Source organism: Globicephala melas, chromosome 12 (genome assembly GCF_963455315.2).
Source record: "Globicephala melas chromosome 12, mGloMel1.2, whole genome shotgun sequence".
In the NCBI taxonomy this organism is placed as follows: Eukaryota; Metazoa; Chordata; class Mammalia; order Artiodactyla; family Delphinidae; genus Globicephala; species Globicephala melas.
This window is the reverse complement of record NC_083325.1, coordinates 1,723,758-1,740,785: the sequence shown is the minus strand read 5'-3', so window position 1 is coordinate 1,740,785 and position 17,028 is coordinate 1,723,758. Positions and strand designations below refer to the sequence as shown.

At 41.7% G+C, this 17,028-nt stretch overlaps 1 protein-coding gene across 1 annotated transcript; it reads left to right on the top strand.

Moving 5' to 3' along the window:
• Positions 1-815: 815 nt before the first annotated feature.
• On the top strand, positions 816-16,808 carry SLC5A7 (solute carrier family 5 member 7). The gene is made up of 8 exons (XM_030845052.2): positions 816-944; positions 5,149-5,262; positions 6,014-6,169; positions 9,969-10,117; positions 10,949-11,092; positions 14,209-14,362; positions 14,887-15,104; positions 16,134-16,808. Exons 1-8 carry the CDS (start codon positions 938-940, stop codon positions 16,761-16,763), a joined length of 1,572 nt encoding a protein of 523 aa, XP_030700912.1. The 5' UTR covers positions 816-937; the 3' UTR covers positions 16,764-16,808.
• The last annotated feature ends 220 nt before the right edge of the window (positions 16,809-17,028 follow it).

Genomic DNA, 17,028 nt, shown 5'->3' with positions numbered 1-17,028 from the left:
GAGAGAACAAGAGAATTCCAGAAAGTAAAGGCGTTAGAACTTGGCATGTCTCTTCCAAGCGTCTTGTTTTTAGTGCCTCTGGCGCTCCATTATGTTTTAGGCATTTCTGTATTTTAAATCGTTTTCTTGTATGTGCCATTAAGGGGGTGGAGGACGGATCGGAGGAACGGAGGACAGTGGGTGGGGACAGTTGACCGGGAGGGAGACCCTTTAAACAACGCAACCCTTCAGTGGCTGCAGCAACTTAAACCTCGGGCAGTTCACTTGTTGAAAATTGGAGGCCGTGTGGATCTGAAATGGATTTCCCTAAATTTGTTATTTTTTCCCCCAGATATCTGCATGTCACATTACTTCTGGAACAACTCCCTGAAGTTGTTTGAAAGGAGGGGTAGGATAATGAATGAACGAATATGGGTCAATTCTCAGAGTAATCTTTTATGATACACTTACACTACTGAGCAATTCTAGATTGAATAAGTACATAGTTCCAAAAAGCAAATACGGACACACTGTTCGTAAGTGATTTCTCGACTGTTACTGAGTTAAAACACAAGACAAGGTGAATTTTACATTGCACGGATTTATTTAACACAAAATGATTATTCCTTAAACAGCATCTCCAATTTTTTCTGTTTCTTGAAAACCCAAAACAAGGTTCAGCTGTTGAATAGAAAGAGAGTGATGGAAAGGACACCTGTTGGCAACCACAGGTGAACGTGCGATTTCAATGTACTTCTTCTTTAAGTGGTGCAGGATGTCAGGAGCCAGCACTTTCCAGGTGGAAGGGCTGATAGCCATCGTGGTGTTCTACCTTCTCATATTGCTGGTTGGAATATGGGCCGCGTGGAGAACCAAGAACAGTGGCAGCTCGGGGGAGCGCAGCGAGGCCATCATTGTGGGCGGCCGCGACATCGGGCTGCTGGTGGGCGGATTCACCATGACAGGTGGGTGCCCACGCGCCTACCCCTGCAGCCATCCACCCTAGCTGCTCCAGACACAGAGCAAATCTTGTTCTTTGTCCTTGGGGGATTCTCCGTGTTCACTACTTATATATTTAAAAAATAATTTTTTACATTTATTTAGAACAAAATTAAAACGGTTTCCACTCAGTAGCGCTGGAACTAATGCTTTTATAATCAATTACTGGACAGAATATCAGTGAAACAAATCTGGGCTATCTGGGCTGTTGAGAGGGTGGAGGCAGTAAAAACAAAGGGGTGGAGGCATGTGCAGAAGTGCCTTAGCCTTACAAGTTGTGTCTCTGTGCATTAATGTGATACAAGCAGCATCCCCTCCTGTTCATGGAGACAGGCATAAAGCTGTGACTTTGACTTGTCTTAATGAATACTAACTAGCCAATGAACACTAACTAGTGATTTTAACTAACTAGCTAAAACTGAATAAATCAACATGGGGGCAGCCCAATTCCAAATTGATGGATGTCCTGTTTTGAAACCTTATTCTCCCATGTAATGAAATAATTTACTCACAGGAAGACGATCACATGTTGAATCCACGGCTCTGAGAAAAACATTCCCAGGAACATTGATATGAAACGAAAAAAGCCAGGGTGTGTCCTAGTAGGAATCCCTCAGTTACAGCTGCAGTTCCTGCCCATTCAAGCCTCTCTGTGCTAGGAGCAGTCTTTCCTCCTTTGCCCAGAGGTGGTTCTGATTAAGTGGTGGCTTGTTTTTCTTTTGTGTTCTTCTCGGTTGTTGAAAATAATATGGAAAAACAACAATTTAAAATTATATCTGTACTATCACCTGATGTGTATTCACTAACAGCAGACATTTCATTTTAGACTCAGTAAGTTCTTAAATGTTAGCGACATAATCCACACTAACAGGAACTCTCAGTGGATTAATGTGAGTGGAGTGCTCAGTGGAAAAGTACCCCACTGCAAATCATATCGAGATGACGTCAAATTTCATTCCTGAAGTGCTGGTTAAAATTGATTCACCCTGTTTATCACAGAGTTTTCCAAGCCAGTCTGGGAAGACTGCATCCCTGTTTGGCCACCTGAAACCTATAATGTTGTAGAATAACTGATGGACGATCGATTCTACCTTTCAGATATTCACATCTTGTTTGTTTAACTCTTCACCATGTACATGGTTCCGTTCAATCTTCATGACGTCACTACGGAAGGGCTCTGGTTACGTCAGGACCCAGCCTCCCGTGCTTAGTAAGGGCCAGAGCCAGGGCTACACCCAGGTCTGGCAGCCATGCCGGGGCCCCTGCAGTGACCACACCCAGCCCTCCACAGGTCTCTCCCCACTTCTTTGTCAAGGTACCCAGGGTAAAAACAGCTCTCTTGTACCCTCTGTTTCTAATTTTTCTACATACACACATATGCAGAAAAGAAATGTTTTGCAAAATATTTTCTGTGATGCACAACATACAAAGTTAGAAAAATACAGAAACATGAAGAATAAAAATCACCCACTTCCCTACCACCTGCAGATGTTTACTGAAACGTCCATGTAGATTTTCTTGTTTTTTCTCTTAGTATCCAGCTGCTGATGAATACACACCTTCATACCTTCATTTTCAGTTTTCATCAGAGCACAAACATTTCTTCTTTCCTCTAAAGATCCATATATGATACCGTATGAACCGCATTAAAGCACTGTAATTATATGTCCTTCAGATTTCTCCTCTAAGAAAATAAGAAGAAAGGCAAAATAGGAGGACAGAAGTTTTTGATTTCACTCAAACTGTTGAAAAGAATAAATGAGCTGTTGTATACCAAAGTATTTTGTTCATTGTAAATTATGATCATGTTCTATTACTCTAATTTAATAGTACATTTATTATGTCCGTAAAGATAATATTTCAGAATTTATCTTTTATCATTTAGAGTGATTTTTAATCCAATAGGCTATTAAAATGTATAGAAAAAATTTGAATTATGATATTTCTTATAAAGTGTCATGCTCGAGCTCAGCTTTTAAAGACTTTTTTTTTCTCTCTCAGAACTGAAAAGAGCCCTGATCAATATCATAATTCAATTAAAATCTGAACCATATTATCTAAACCTTGTCAGATTCATTGATTGTATTATTCGACAAAGAATAAAGATTGAAAATAAAAATGCATATAATTTAAAAGAATTCTTGTTCTCACTCATGAATCTGACGTGAAATATACAAACATGCAAAGGACCAGATGGATAAGAATGGAGGGGCTCTAGTCATAAGTGACCGAGTCTGCACTTCTATATTATAATATTTGCAATCATTCAGGCACCAGTTTTCTTTCTGGAAATGGAGAGGAGACCTACACAATGAAAAATGATCACTAGTAAGTGTTGTGCTTGTAAGACCATCAGATATTTACTTAATGCAGCAAAACATTGCTGGTGCGGAGTCAAGGGTCCCAGGTGCCAGGCGGAAGGTGAGGTCTCAGGGGCTGTGCCTGTGAGAATCCGCTGCTCCAGGCCCTGGTTACTCGTCCAGTGAGGGGTAGGGGGAGTCTTTAAAATTTCAGCAGGGTTTAGGATGAGAAAAGCACATCATAGCATTTGTTATATATCAACACCATGGAAAAGCTACCGGTGGAGACGGGGTGGTTGCATTTGTCCACTTGAGCATTTTGTATATAAACTCCCCACTTAAATTTCCTTGGCAGGAAGGTCTTTTCACGTTGACTTTTAAAAATAAGATTAACCCTTGAACGTTCTCTCTTCTTTGCTTTGGATTTGGATTAAACGCCAGATAAATTTTGGCGAGAAACACAATAGAAACACTTGTCTTTGGCAGTCTCATGTACATGTTATTTATTTTACTTACATTCTAACCGCGAAATTTCAGGGGACTTTTCAGAGTCAAATTTTATTCCCCACTGCATGGTACAGCGCAGAGTTCAGTCTCATATTTGATAAGCTTCATGCCAGCCTCTGTTCCTCATAATTTGACACAAATTCTACGTAGGGATTATTTTAAATGTTTTGACTATACTCTTAAAAGGATACAAACTGCAAAGATCTGAGTGTTCCAGTAACTTTGGCTTTTCAGCAAGAATCAACTAGTCTAGTGTCTTCTCAGAGAAAATGACGGCGTTTACAGAGCATTCTTGGCCCAAACTTGTTTAATCAAAACGTCTTTTCTTTGGTTCCATGGCCCTCTTCACCTACGACGCTACAGAAATGTTATTAAATAACATCTGAAGAAGACATATTTCTTATCATTCTTTATGAACTATCAAGCGTCTCACTGCAAGACCCGGAGCAGAACAAAGAACTGCAGATGGGCTTGCAGCCAAGGTTGTAAATTCTCCTGAAGGCTGATCTAGCCCTAAGTGTAGGTCGGGTTCTTGGGATGACAGAGAAGGAAAAGGTAATTTAAGCTCACGTTAGGGCACCTGGCACCCACCTCCCTCCCCACTCCCTTAACAGCGTAAGGGAGTGAGGACAACTTCGTTATAATTCAGAATAGATTTGCCAGAATCCTATGCACCCAGCATGCTTACAGAGTGACTCTACTGGTGAAAAGCACACGCACACACAACCACGCATGCACACGCACACACACACACCCCTCCCACTCCTCGAAGACAACAGTCACGATCAAGAGAAAGATCAATACAATTAAAACAAAAGGCCCTTGAAATGAAGACACTTGACCCCATGTTAATGGAGGCTGGGGGGAAAGTCATAGTATTATTGAGGAGTAGTCATATAGTGTTATATATTGTATATGGTCTCAGACTTTATGATATAATAATATCATTTTAAAATGTTGATGACAATGGATTTAGAAAATATCTGGGGCAACACTGTTCAATGGAAATATGATGTAAGCCACAAATATAATCTGAAATCTTCTACATATCACTTCAAAAAAACATTAAAAATAGGTGAATTAATGTAAATAATAGAATTGCTGAACGCACTACATGGAAAATGTTTTTCTTTTGCCCTGTAACCATTACAAAAACAAAAATGAGAAACCTTACATTTATTTTTCCATGCTAAGTCTTTGAAATCCGATGTGCCCTTTGCATTCTTCCAACACGTCAGACAAGCCATGTCTCCGGTGGCTGTGTCACCAGCCACTCGATGTCCAGGGCCGCCGTGCGGGGCTGAGCGGGTCTCAGGGATGACAGGTATGACACGTCTTCCCCTCACTTCTCACTCTGTTTCAGCCACCTGGGTCGGAGGAGGTTACATCAATGGGACGGCCGAAGCCGTGTATGTTCCAGATTACGGTCTAGCGTGGGCTCAGGCACCAGTTGGATATTCCCTTAGTCTGATCTTAGGTAAGCAAGAGTTTACACCTGAGCGACTCAGTCAGTAAAGCATATAGATCAGGAGTATAAATAACAAGCGAAATAAGTCAAACGATGTGAACAACTGTTGTGGGAAATGCTACCAGAAATCCTTAAGTAGCTGTTATCAGAAAGTGGTAACACTAACGTTTAGGTGATTGGATCTCTTGATGATGGAATATGTTTAAAAAAATTCCCTTGATTGTTTTGCTATCAAAACAGTGAATTTCTTAACATAATGATGCTTTTTCTTTCCAAAATAGTGTGGACATATCGTTAAAAATGAATCTACTTAAATTGTACCTGCATTTCATTTTGTAAATCAAACTAATAAAAGGTCAAGAATATTATATAACAGAGGGTTCCTAAATTTCTTTTGCACTTAGAATACTTTTGTTGGATCCTGTGCTTAATCAAATATCTGAATGCCCTGCTGGGTGACACAAATACATGAAGACATTTGACGAGTGCACTGCTGGTCCGTGTGTTTCAATCCACAGCCTCTTCCATGCCACGTGTGGCCCTGGATGCACACGACAATCGTATTAAGAAATTTCCGCTTTGTTGCTAAATATTTCTTGGTCCTGTACTCACTGGATTTTGCAGACAGGTTCCTCAACATGTATGAGTGTTCTAAAAAATTCATTTCCCTTCAGAAATTATACATAGTAAAAGGTTGGCAAAGACTATTGTATTAGGGATTTTTCATTTTCTCATTAACGCTTGCTTTAATTTCCTTTAGGTGGTCTGTTCTTTGCCAAGCCCATGCGTTCCAAGGGATATGTGACCATGTTAGACCCCTTTCAGCAGATCTACGGAAAGCGCATGGGAGGGCTCCTGTTCATTCCCGCGCTGATGGGGGAAATGTTCTGGGCTGCGGCCATTTTCTCTGCCTTAGGTAAGGACCAAAGAACGTCGTTCTGTGCGCATCTCTGGTTGAATGAGCATCAGGTACACAGCTTTACTTTCTTCAGCCACAGGTCAGGCCACCCCCAACCTCCAGCACCTGGATTAATGCCACCACCCCCCTGCTCTTCTCCCATAAGACCGAATCTGATCATGTCCCTTTCCTGCTTAAAACCAGGCCTTTGAACCAGGCTAGGAAGGCTTCTTACAACTTGGGCTTTTCCTTCTCCCTTCCTCCAGAATGGCAGTTCTGACACTTTGCAAGCACACTGCCCTCTGCTTAGGACTCACGCCCCTCTTTCCTTTCTAGCCAACCAGGTAGTTTCTTCAGATCTGCTAGACATGTCACTTCCTCAGGGCAGTCATCTTGAACCTGCTGGATGCCTTTCCTATGGGCTTCCGGAGGCACCAGGAATTCTGTTTCCATTGAATTTACCACTTCGTATGATTACGTGCCTATTTATCTACTTCCCAGTTTCCAACCTCACAAAAGGAACTATCCATTTCCTGAAGGCAGGACCTGTGTCTTGTTAACGCTTACAGTCCTATCACAAATGTATGAATGAATGCATCACCTATAGCTACATGTTCTTCAAAACAGAAAAAGGAAAACAACAGTCCTTCCTTTCTCAGTGTAACCCCCTTACATCTTAGACTGTTGGGTTGTAGACATATTCAGGGATTTGGGAAATGGACTTAGACTCCTTGGGGTCTAACTTACTATCGAGATCCATCAGTGCTGAGGACAGCCTGTCTTTGGTCCTCGGATTCTCAGCCCACTGATACGACCTAGAAAATGAGAGCTTTCAGTGGGAGATCTTCAGGTTCAGTACCCTCCCTGTTCACCAAGGAGAAACCTACACCATCCTACTGAGTGTTGAGTTCCTTCCTGAAGACCAGCAGAGCTGGACGTTCCTTGTCCTTCCTCAGTGAGCCGTGTGTATGTGTGATACCCAGAACACGCTGTGTTATTCTCCATCTCCTCCTACAAATGGAAACAATGGGCTTATGTCTACAGTCAAACTTTAAGTGGACAAAACAAAAGTCAGATAAGACGAATTTCCTTCTCTGTTGCATATTAGACTACAAGCTAGTCTTCTGGTCTCAGTATTATCATGAGATCTGGTCTCTGTAATATCAGATATTAGTTTACACCACTTTTCATTCCTGTCTCTCTAGACTCTTGTATAATCGTATCTTATTTTCCTGGTCTCCAACTGTAAAATGAAGGAATGACTTGGTGTAGATAGAAAAGAAGAGAACTTGATAGTTTAAAAAAAGCTGTAATAACTCAGTGAAAATGTTGCACTTTGCTGGCACTAAGTAATCATACTCCACAGCCACCACTGCCACATCCTAATGAAATTTTACATAAAAGCACAGCTCCCTTCCCACCTTGCTCTCATTAGCTAGGAAGCAATGGTAGTTTATTTGTCACTGGTTTCAACACCAGAAAACGTTGGCTTTAAGAACAAACTCCTGCTGAGATATCAAAGAAGGAGGGGGCTGAATATCTAACAGAATACAAAATGTTCACTCTCACGGAATAAAGATCAACTTATATAACAGAGCCCTGAAGGGAGAACAGAATGAATAATCTATTATTTCTAAAGTATTCTGGAAATTTAATAGCTAAACTCAACCTTGCTGCAATTAGTTATTTTTGTAAATACGTGTGTCTACATCTGTGTCTGCTGTCAACACATATGTAAAATATATTAATGTCTGTCTCCACACACACATGTCAAACAACATTTATGAAATATTACTGCTATTCTTGAAATATGTGCTCTGGTAAAGAGAATGTGTGTGAATTTTAAATTAACACCTCTATTTTCTTCGAAAATAATAGTCGGACGGAACTCAAAGTTAGTGTTTATTAGAAATAACTTGGGACAAGATCTTCCACCACCTTACTGTGAATATGTATGAATGAGCATAGTTCACCACCAAAGCTTAGGAGCATCTTAAACTATCTTCTTGGTATCAACAGACAACACCCTTACAGCTGCTTAAAGAAATGTATATTTACACTTTTCACGGCTCAATTCAGATAATTTTTATAACTTTATTTGCAGTATATTTAGTTTTACGGCTGCATGAGTTAATTAATATTTCACAACAGATCTGGAAGTATAACTTTGATTTTACTCACGACAAATGATGGGGTGATTTAGAAAATATTTAGAGAAAAAATTCATCCCAACCTTAATAGTGGGACGAAAGTAGGTGACGTCTTTAAAACCACTGAGTTACAGCCAAATGGCGGCATTTACTAGGACCCTAAATCTTTCGGCTCCCCGTCTAGTGATCTTTCTTCTATAACATGCAGCCTCCCTACCTTTTGGATGTGTAGGATTAATAGAAGTTTCACAAAAGGGTGGGAAATTAAACAGTATTCAAAAGAGGTCGGGTAATGATTGGACTTTTCATAATTCATGGGGTATGACTCTAAAATGTTGTTCTTAAAGTAGAGAACTAGACCAAAGATGAATGACAAAGAATTGCGACTGAAGTTTCAACATGTAGTAAATCATCTCAGGAGAAAAAACAATAACTTGTTAAATATCCATACAACAGTAATTCAGCCAGTTACCCAAAGTCACGTGTAAGTAACTGGCCGCTTTCCCTTGTCCTCCTCCCCAATCCCTTACTAGGCATGCCCTCTCCTCAACCGGTTTTTATGCAAGAAAGTAATTCAATTTTGATACCAAAGCCAAAGCACTAAGAAAAAATTTCTTGAAAAATATTTTGCATTGTTATCTTAGATCAAAACATACTGCTCTTTAGATAATGGATTTTTCATCTCGGGTGGGCTGCCTCTGCTATTAGCGCGCCATTGAGAAGCGATAGTAGAATGCAAGGTTGCAAGTAATGATTCAAAGAAATCACAGATTTGTTGCATGTATGTTAACGTGGCAGGAATATCATTGCTGCGTTTAATAATACGAAGTCTGAACTATACCACTTTTGAAAAGAACAGGGAAAGGGTGTGTAAGGCAGCAAGTGAATTCCGAACTGGCTGTCCAAGAACTGCAGCGGTCCAGCCGTCCACACCATAACGTTCTATTGGAAATACAGACACCAACGAACACAGTAAACAGAGTCAGAAAGTCAGAAAAGCATAGATTGACTTCTAAGGCAGGGTTACAATTTTGACGATGAAAATTACTTTAAAACATGATGCTAAAATCTACGACTCTTCAATGCACTGGCGTCCTCGGGGCAAAACTGGAGTTCTCTGGCAAACAAATAAGATAAGTCGTCTTTCCCGACGTTGAAAACGTTGGAAGGAACAAGTTACCAATTTTACTATTTTCTCCTACAAGTTTGTTTCAAACCTTGGCACCTTTTACCACGTGTCATCTAGTAAAAGCTGGCTGAGGTCAGAGTTAACTCAAAAGAGCAAATGAATGCCGACTGTAAAATGTGGAGATGGGTGATATGCTTACCATAAAGGCTTATTTTTCTCATGGATGTGAGTAAATATACTGCATACGTTCAACAAAGTCAGAGTTTCAGGTAGTTGGTGGCATTACTGCAAGATCTTATAGCAGTATTTAGTGTAGTGTATGTCATGGATCTGTAATCAAATCGTGAATTTCAGGTGTCCCCACACAAATAAGTGAGCAAAGCACTAATTTCAGAAAGAAGGAAGGTTTTTAAACATATGTATGTATATATATGTGTATGTATATAAATGCAGATATGCACGTGCATATTCAGTTTACTGAGATGGAAGAATTTGAATGTGAGACTTCACCTGGGCTGTTCTCATCCAATCCTTCCAGGAGCCACTATCAGCGTGATCATTAGCGCCGATGTGCGCGTGTCCGTCATCGTCTCCGCCCTCATCGCCACGCTGTACACCCTGGTGGGCGGGCTCTACTCCGTGGCCTACACAGATGTCGTTCAGCTCTTCTGCATTTTCGTGGGACTGGTAAGTGGGGCCGTTCACAGACTTTCCTTCTTCCTTCCTTCCCTCCTTCCTTTCCTTCTCTCTCCCTTCTTTTCTTCCTTCTTTCCTTCCTTTCTCCTTTTGTGAAAGATAATGTGGTATTTTATACCAACTCAGCAAAAATTAACAGAAATGCTATTTTCCCATCATGAGTAATACACAGTAAGTCGTATACTATTGGCAATTTTTCATTTCTCTGTGGATCAATTGGATGAAAAACCCCTAGTCACGTTGTGAGATTTTGACAGAAAATTGCCCTCAGTTAAGTCTTAGTAGGGTCTAGGGCTTCCCCTCCTTCATGCCTCCACTTGATGGAAACACATGTGGGATCTTCCTTGAATAACTTCCCTCAGAGTTAAAATTTAAATCTTGACGCTAATCTGTATTTGTCTCTTAACCCTTCCTTATATTAGTTTTGGTTAATCCATGAAACTGCTCATGGGACATAGAAATTCTTTTCAATCAAATCTTCTCGGTCACTTTAAGGAATGGATATCTTCTTCCAATTCTAAGAAAACACAAAATGTTTATGTATAAACATATGTCAAGTTCTCAGATTCAGCGCTTCCTTCCCAAAGGTCTCTGGTGGCTGCTCTGTGGCTAATGTGAAACGGCATCGTTAGCACAGAAGTTATGTGCTACTCTAACTCTCCTAAGTGTTGCACGGTGTCCCACAGAGAACGTGCTCCCAGGTTCTTCCCTGAACACGAGGAACACTGAGCTGTGCCATCTACGAGAAAAAAACTAATAAACTGAATCTTGCACGTCGCAGACAGTCCCACGGCCTAACGCTCTCCCGCGCTCTGGTTGCAGTGGGTCAGCGTCCCCTTCGCGCTGTCACATTCTGCGGTTGCTGACATCGGGTTCACGGCCGTGCACACCAAGTACCAGAAGCCCTGGCTGGGGACCATTGAGCCGTTTGAAGTCTACACGTGGCTCGATAGCTTTCTGTTGTTGGTAAGTGATGCTCTTACCCGAGGAATGCACTCTCACTTGTCCTAAAGTCAAACGCACTTCCAAGACTTTAGTGTTTCTATGTAACACTAAAGTGCACGCTCCTGTCCGTTTCTGGGTTGACTGCTTCCTGCTGGAAGAAGGATGGGGGCACTGACAAGTGTCAAAGCGATCACTTCCCTGGGGTTATGTGTGGTGTGTCCACACTTGTGCTGAACACCACGCCCTACTGCCGGATACCTCCCCCAATCTGAGAGCCACACCATCTAAAAATTCTATTTTGTATCTTGGATTAAGGCATTAAAATCCAACTTCTTCTGAAATAAGTAACTCATTCAGTCTCTAATTAAATTCGCGGTGTCATAAGGCCTTAAGTGCGTGAGATACGTAGGGAAGGGAGGTGTCACCCAGGACAGATGCCCAGAAAGAAGGCTGGGAGGTCAGGCAGCTGGGAATGTGCAGAACCTGTGGGTGAAGGTGGTGGCCTTGAGGGGTGGGCATGGAAGAAATCAAGGCGGATCACAGACTGAGGGGGAGGGAGTACCAGAGAACCTCTCCCTCAGAGATTCTGTGATTGTGTGATTTTGCTAGAGGGATTATGTATTTTTTAAAAAAAACAATGTATTTGATTTCAAAGTAAGCAATAGATTAATTGTTATCAAATTAAGGGGAAATGGTTTATGTTTGTTCCCTTTTTAGAAGATTCACAATATTTCGTGATTCCATTTTGTGTCTGTGGCACTTTGTTAAATTTTAACACTGAAAGTAGGTGTGTCTGCCCCCGTGAAGAACTTACTGGTAAGAAGACAGGAAAACATGTAAACTAATGTTTCCAGTGGCGGGGGAGGAGGGCTTTTTCCTCAACGATTGTTAAGAAATGCATTTGGCTGAAATTTTTCGGGCATGGTTTACAATTATGAATCGAATGGAGAAGGCGATTAAATATTATATGTATGTGTAATTTTACCTTCATGGCTGGTGTATTTTATGGTTATATGGGAGAGATGATGAGACTTAGAAAAACTAGGCAATTTTTTGATTATCAGTCACACCACTGTCTGAGTGACAGATTGAAACAGAACCAAGACCCCAAAGTCCTTTCTCCTACACCACACTTTAGTCCTCGGACTTACTCATCTTCAAGATAAGGCATTATATCCAATGATTGCTACAATTTCTCCCAACTCAAAAAAATTGTATGACTAAGTCATGTTCATCCTTCAAATTGTAAGATAAATTGAAATGAAATAATAGATGCGGAATGACTGACTGAATAAATTCTAGATGCGAGCCTTGAAACGTTTCACCAATGGTCTCTGATCTTCCAGTTGCCATGGAAATGACTTGTCAAGTCCTGCTCATGGTAATCTAGAGGCATCTGCCCGTCCCACCCTAAACTTCCCCCATCCCTATATTAGCACTAGATCGAGCTCCTGGATCACCTGGCCCTATTGTGACAGCCCCTCACTGGTCTCCCCGCTGGCAGCCCACCCACATCCCACCCCCCCAAGCCCATTTCTACCTTTCCATTAGAGCTCCTGTTTGTCAGTGGAGGCCAGATTTTACCTGACTTACAAACCTGGATGACCTAAATGTCCATAGACACAGGTATGTAAATTATGATATATCAATTCACATAGTCATTGAAATTACTGACGAAATATTCATCGACATGGAAGAAGTCAATGATATACTGATTTACAGGTTGCAAAACAAAAGGAAAAGTTTTGGAAGCATATAGATTTGAGGCATGGGATGATGAATTTTAGAATTTCTCCTTTTGCCTTTGTTTTGTTTTGTTTGTTTGTTTGTTCTGCATTTGAGCTTGTGTGGCTTTTATAAGAAGGAAACTGTTCTGGAGCCAATATGTGATTGGCACAGATGTGACAATAATAAACAAGACAGATATCCCAGAACTCGGAGCCAGTGAGAGAGACAGACAATCAAAGAAGCAACTTCAGTACATTGTGATGTGGGAAGTTCCCTCCTCAATTCACTCACTCACATGATAAATATTTACTGAACACTGACTCTACGCCAGTGAGAGGATGCTCCAGCCTCCTCTCTCACCACCCACACACACCCTGACTCTACCCATACCAAACACACGGTGGTCTAATGGCTGCCTCTCTGTTTTTTTCTTTTTCTTTTTCATATTGGGTTCTTTCCCAAGAACTCTCCTCCCTGTCCGTCTCCACCTAGTGACACCCTCTTGATACTTAAGGGGACTCAAATGCTCTTTCTGTATGGTTACCATGGTTACCATGTCTCTGTCTTCCTCCCACCTTTCCCCTGTTACCCCCAGATGATTGTTTCTCATTACTGTTCCCATATGTACCTCTTTATAGCATCAACAAATTACATGCAAGTTCAATGTCTCCAAACTTTTTTATTGTATATCCTCAATAAGAATGTTAAGCACACCCCCAAGGTAGGGATAGGAATTATAAACTGCTTATATGTACTGTACTAGCACATTGTGGAAATCATTTAATAAAACAATAATATTTAGGTATGAGGTAGAAATGAATATAAAGAGAAATTCTAGTATCTTCTTGATGCTCTATATTGTCTTGAGCCTCTGCACACCCCTGTCTAGAAAACACCGTAACGCATCGACCCTCCCAGTGGACAGTGGTCTCAAGAGCAGGAATTTTTCACTCATCTCTGGGCTCTGACAGCCATTACATTGCCTGGCACGTGATTGGAATCCAGAAATATTCACTGGGTGTTTTGAATCAAATGAAACTTCATGGTTTCAGAATCTTAATCTTTTGAGATAATTTTGTGGCCGTTAAAACTTCCAGATAAGAACAAATTGAAGGTTTCTGGGTAGTTGTGTATAACGCAGCTTAAAGTAGGTAAATTAAGCAAAAGAAAATATTGTGCATAAATAATTATGAGAGAAAAGAACTTGAGAAATTCTGCACGACTGAACCTATGACGATGACTTAGTGACAGCAGTGTAGACAAGAGGCATGTAGGACCATTTTCTCCCCTTCAGAGCCATACATGTGACCATTCTGAATGTGATTGTTAAAAAAAATTCTCATTTTAAAAATACCTAATAGATGCTATTTGCCTCCAATTCATTGTGAGTCCCCATGGTTCCCACGCAGATGCTGGGTGGAATCCCGTGGCAAGCCTACTTCCAGAGGGTCCTGTCTTCATCCTCAGCCACCTACGCTCAAGTGCTGTCCTTCCTGGCAGCCTTTGGGTGCATGGTGATGGCTCTGCCAGCCATACTCATTGGAGCCATTGGCGCGTCAACAGGTAAATCTCCTGCAGCTTCACTAACTGACTCACTCAGGCTTCATCCAAGTCACCAGTTACCCCTCAGCTGCCCTCCCTCCCCCACTTTCCCTCTTACCCCCACACAGTCAGTGGTTTCTCATCTGTTCATATATCTACCTTTGTAATATGTCAACCAATTGTCTTATATTTCAGACACCATTGTAACATTGAAGATGAGAAATATATATTAAATATATATTTAATTATATATATATATTTCACACCACCATATTCTGTTCAGATCTTGTGCATAAGACTAACTGTAACCCATTAGAAGCTGGAATATATGAGGCAATTTCACTGGACCAGTACATGGACTTCCCACCTAATTAAACTAACATGCCCTGTTAGACTAATTAGATTTCCCACTGATTAGACTAGTTTATAGGTTCTGATTTTATTTTGAAAGCTACCTAGCAAATAGGATGACCCCAGGTGGATGGATGGATGGAGGGATGAATGGATGGCTCTTTGGTTGTTGTGTTTGTTGTTTCTATCCACAGACTGGAGCCAGACCGGATACGGGCCTCTCGACCCCAAGGACAACCAACAGTCAGACATGATCTTGCCGATCGTCCTGAAGTATCTCTGCCCTGTATACATTTCTTACTTTGGTCTTGGAGCCGTTTCTGCTGCTGTCATGTCATCAGCAGATTCTTCCATCTTGTCAGCAAGTTCGATGTTTGCTCGCAACATCTACCAGCTTTCCTTCAGACAAAATGTAAGAACAGTTTTTGCTTTTATCTTTTTTTTTTTTTTTTTGCGGTAGTAAGAACAGTTTTTTCAACATAACGCGATTGCTCTTGTTCTCATCCTTGCAGTTACTATGTAGGTGTTTCTCTATACTTATTAATAGTCTGCATGAAAATCTGACCCTACTTTGATTCAGCGCTTTATTTATGCTGTATATGAGGTTTTTAATGCATGTTGTCATTCACGCTAATATTGAAGGGCACTAATCAATATAACTATTTCCCAAGAGGTACAGTCATATTGCAATAATTTAAACGTCTTCTCTTTCTAATGAACGAGCGATGAAACCTAAAATAACTTAGAAAAACTCTGAGTTTAACTAAATACGATAAGAAATTCAGGAACCCTGGCAGAGCAGAAGATAATGCGTAATTATTTCATGGGTGCTGGTCTCACACCTGTCTGCTCTTCACTTGAACCCCAAGTCCTCCTTTGTCAGAAAACAGCGTCTCAGTTTGATTTTCCTTATTGAATGCCAGCGCGCAGAGCAGCACGATCGTGCTCACGGAGGGGCCCAGAGCCCCCCTCCACCTTCTTCCTTGACTCAGGCTTGCCTTTCTCTAGGTTTTCTAGGTCATAGTTAACAAAATGGTCCCACTTGTTTTTTAAGGCAGTTACCCTCCAGGAAGAGAGGAAGACAGATAGGCCACAACCTCTCACTGCCACATGAAAAACTATTCCTTAACGTGGAAAGTAAAGAAATCCTCCCTTGCGTTATCCTTCCCCTCCGAGGACCCAGCGCGCATCTCACGTCTCCCTCTGACATTCAGCCAGTGGGCTCTGCTTACTGCGAAGCCTCTCGCAAGGTCGCCTGGGGAGGCTGCCTAGACTGCTCGCTTCACATGCTGTGGTTTCGGCTGGTTTCACCCATAGACTGACCCTTCTGAACCAGGCGGATTCTTTAGAGCAGCTTTAAAACACAGGAAGTCATCTCATTCTCCTCCTAGAGGAGCCAGCACGTCCTGAGAAAAACTGACTCGATGTCGATTTCTTGCAGGCTTCCGACAAGGAGCTCGTCTGGGTCATGCGCATCACGGTGTTCGTGTTCGGAGCTTCCGCAATGACCATGGCCTTGCTGACGAAGACGGTGTACGGGCTCTGGTACCTCAGCTCCGACCTCGTGTACATCATCATCTTCCCGCAGCTGCTCTGCGTGCTATTCATCAAGGGGACCAACACGTATGGGGCCGTGGCAGGTTACATCTCTGGCCTTTTCCTGAGAGTAACCGGCGGGGAGCCGTACCTGAACCTGCAGCCCTTGATCTTTTACCCTGGTTATTACATTGATAAAAGTGGCATATATAATCAGAGATTCCCGTTTAAGACCCTTGCCATGGTGACCTCATTCTTATCCAACATTTGCGTCTCTTATTTAGCCAAATACCTATTTGAAAGTGGAACCCTGCCACCAAAATTAGATGTATTTGATGCTGTCGTTGCAAGGCACAGTGAAGAAAACATGGATAGGACAATTCTGGTCAGAAACGAAAATATTAAGCTAGATGAACTTGCACCTGTGAAGCCGCGGCAGAGCCTAACCGTCAGCTCGACTTTCACCAATCAGGAGGCCCTCCTCAACATGGATTCCAGCCCAGAGGGCTCTGGGACTGAAGATAATTTACAATAAACACACCCTCACTGCCTTCCTAGACGGAGCTCTATAGCAGGCTAGTCCCGGAAGGGTGGTTTGCGGCATATAAAATATATTTTAAAGATATCGTTCAGGAGGACAAAACTCCATATAATAGTGTAATTGCACATCCAAGACAAGCCAGAAGGAAGCACCCCTGAAGCAGCATCTCTCTCTCCCTCGTGGACACATCTCATCCTCATTTGATTTCGACTCTCAGTAGTTTTGTTAAGTATTCAAACATGAATAAAACCCCACTCAA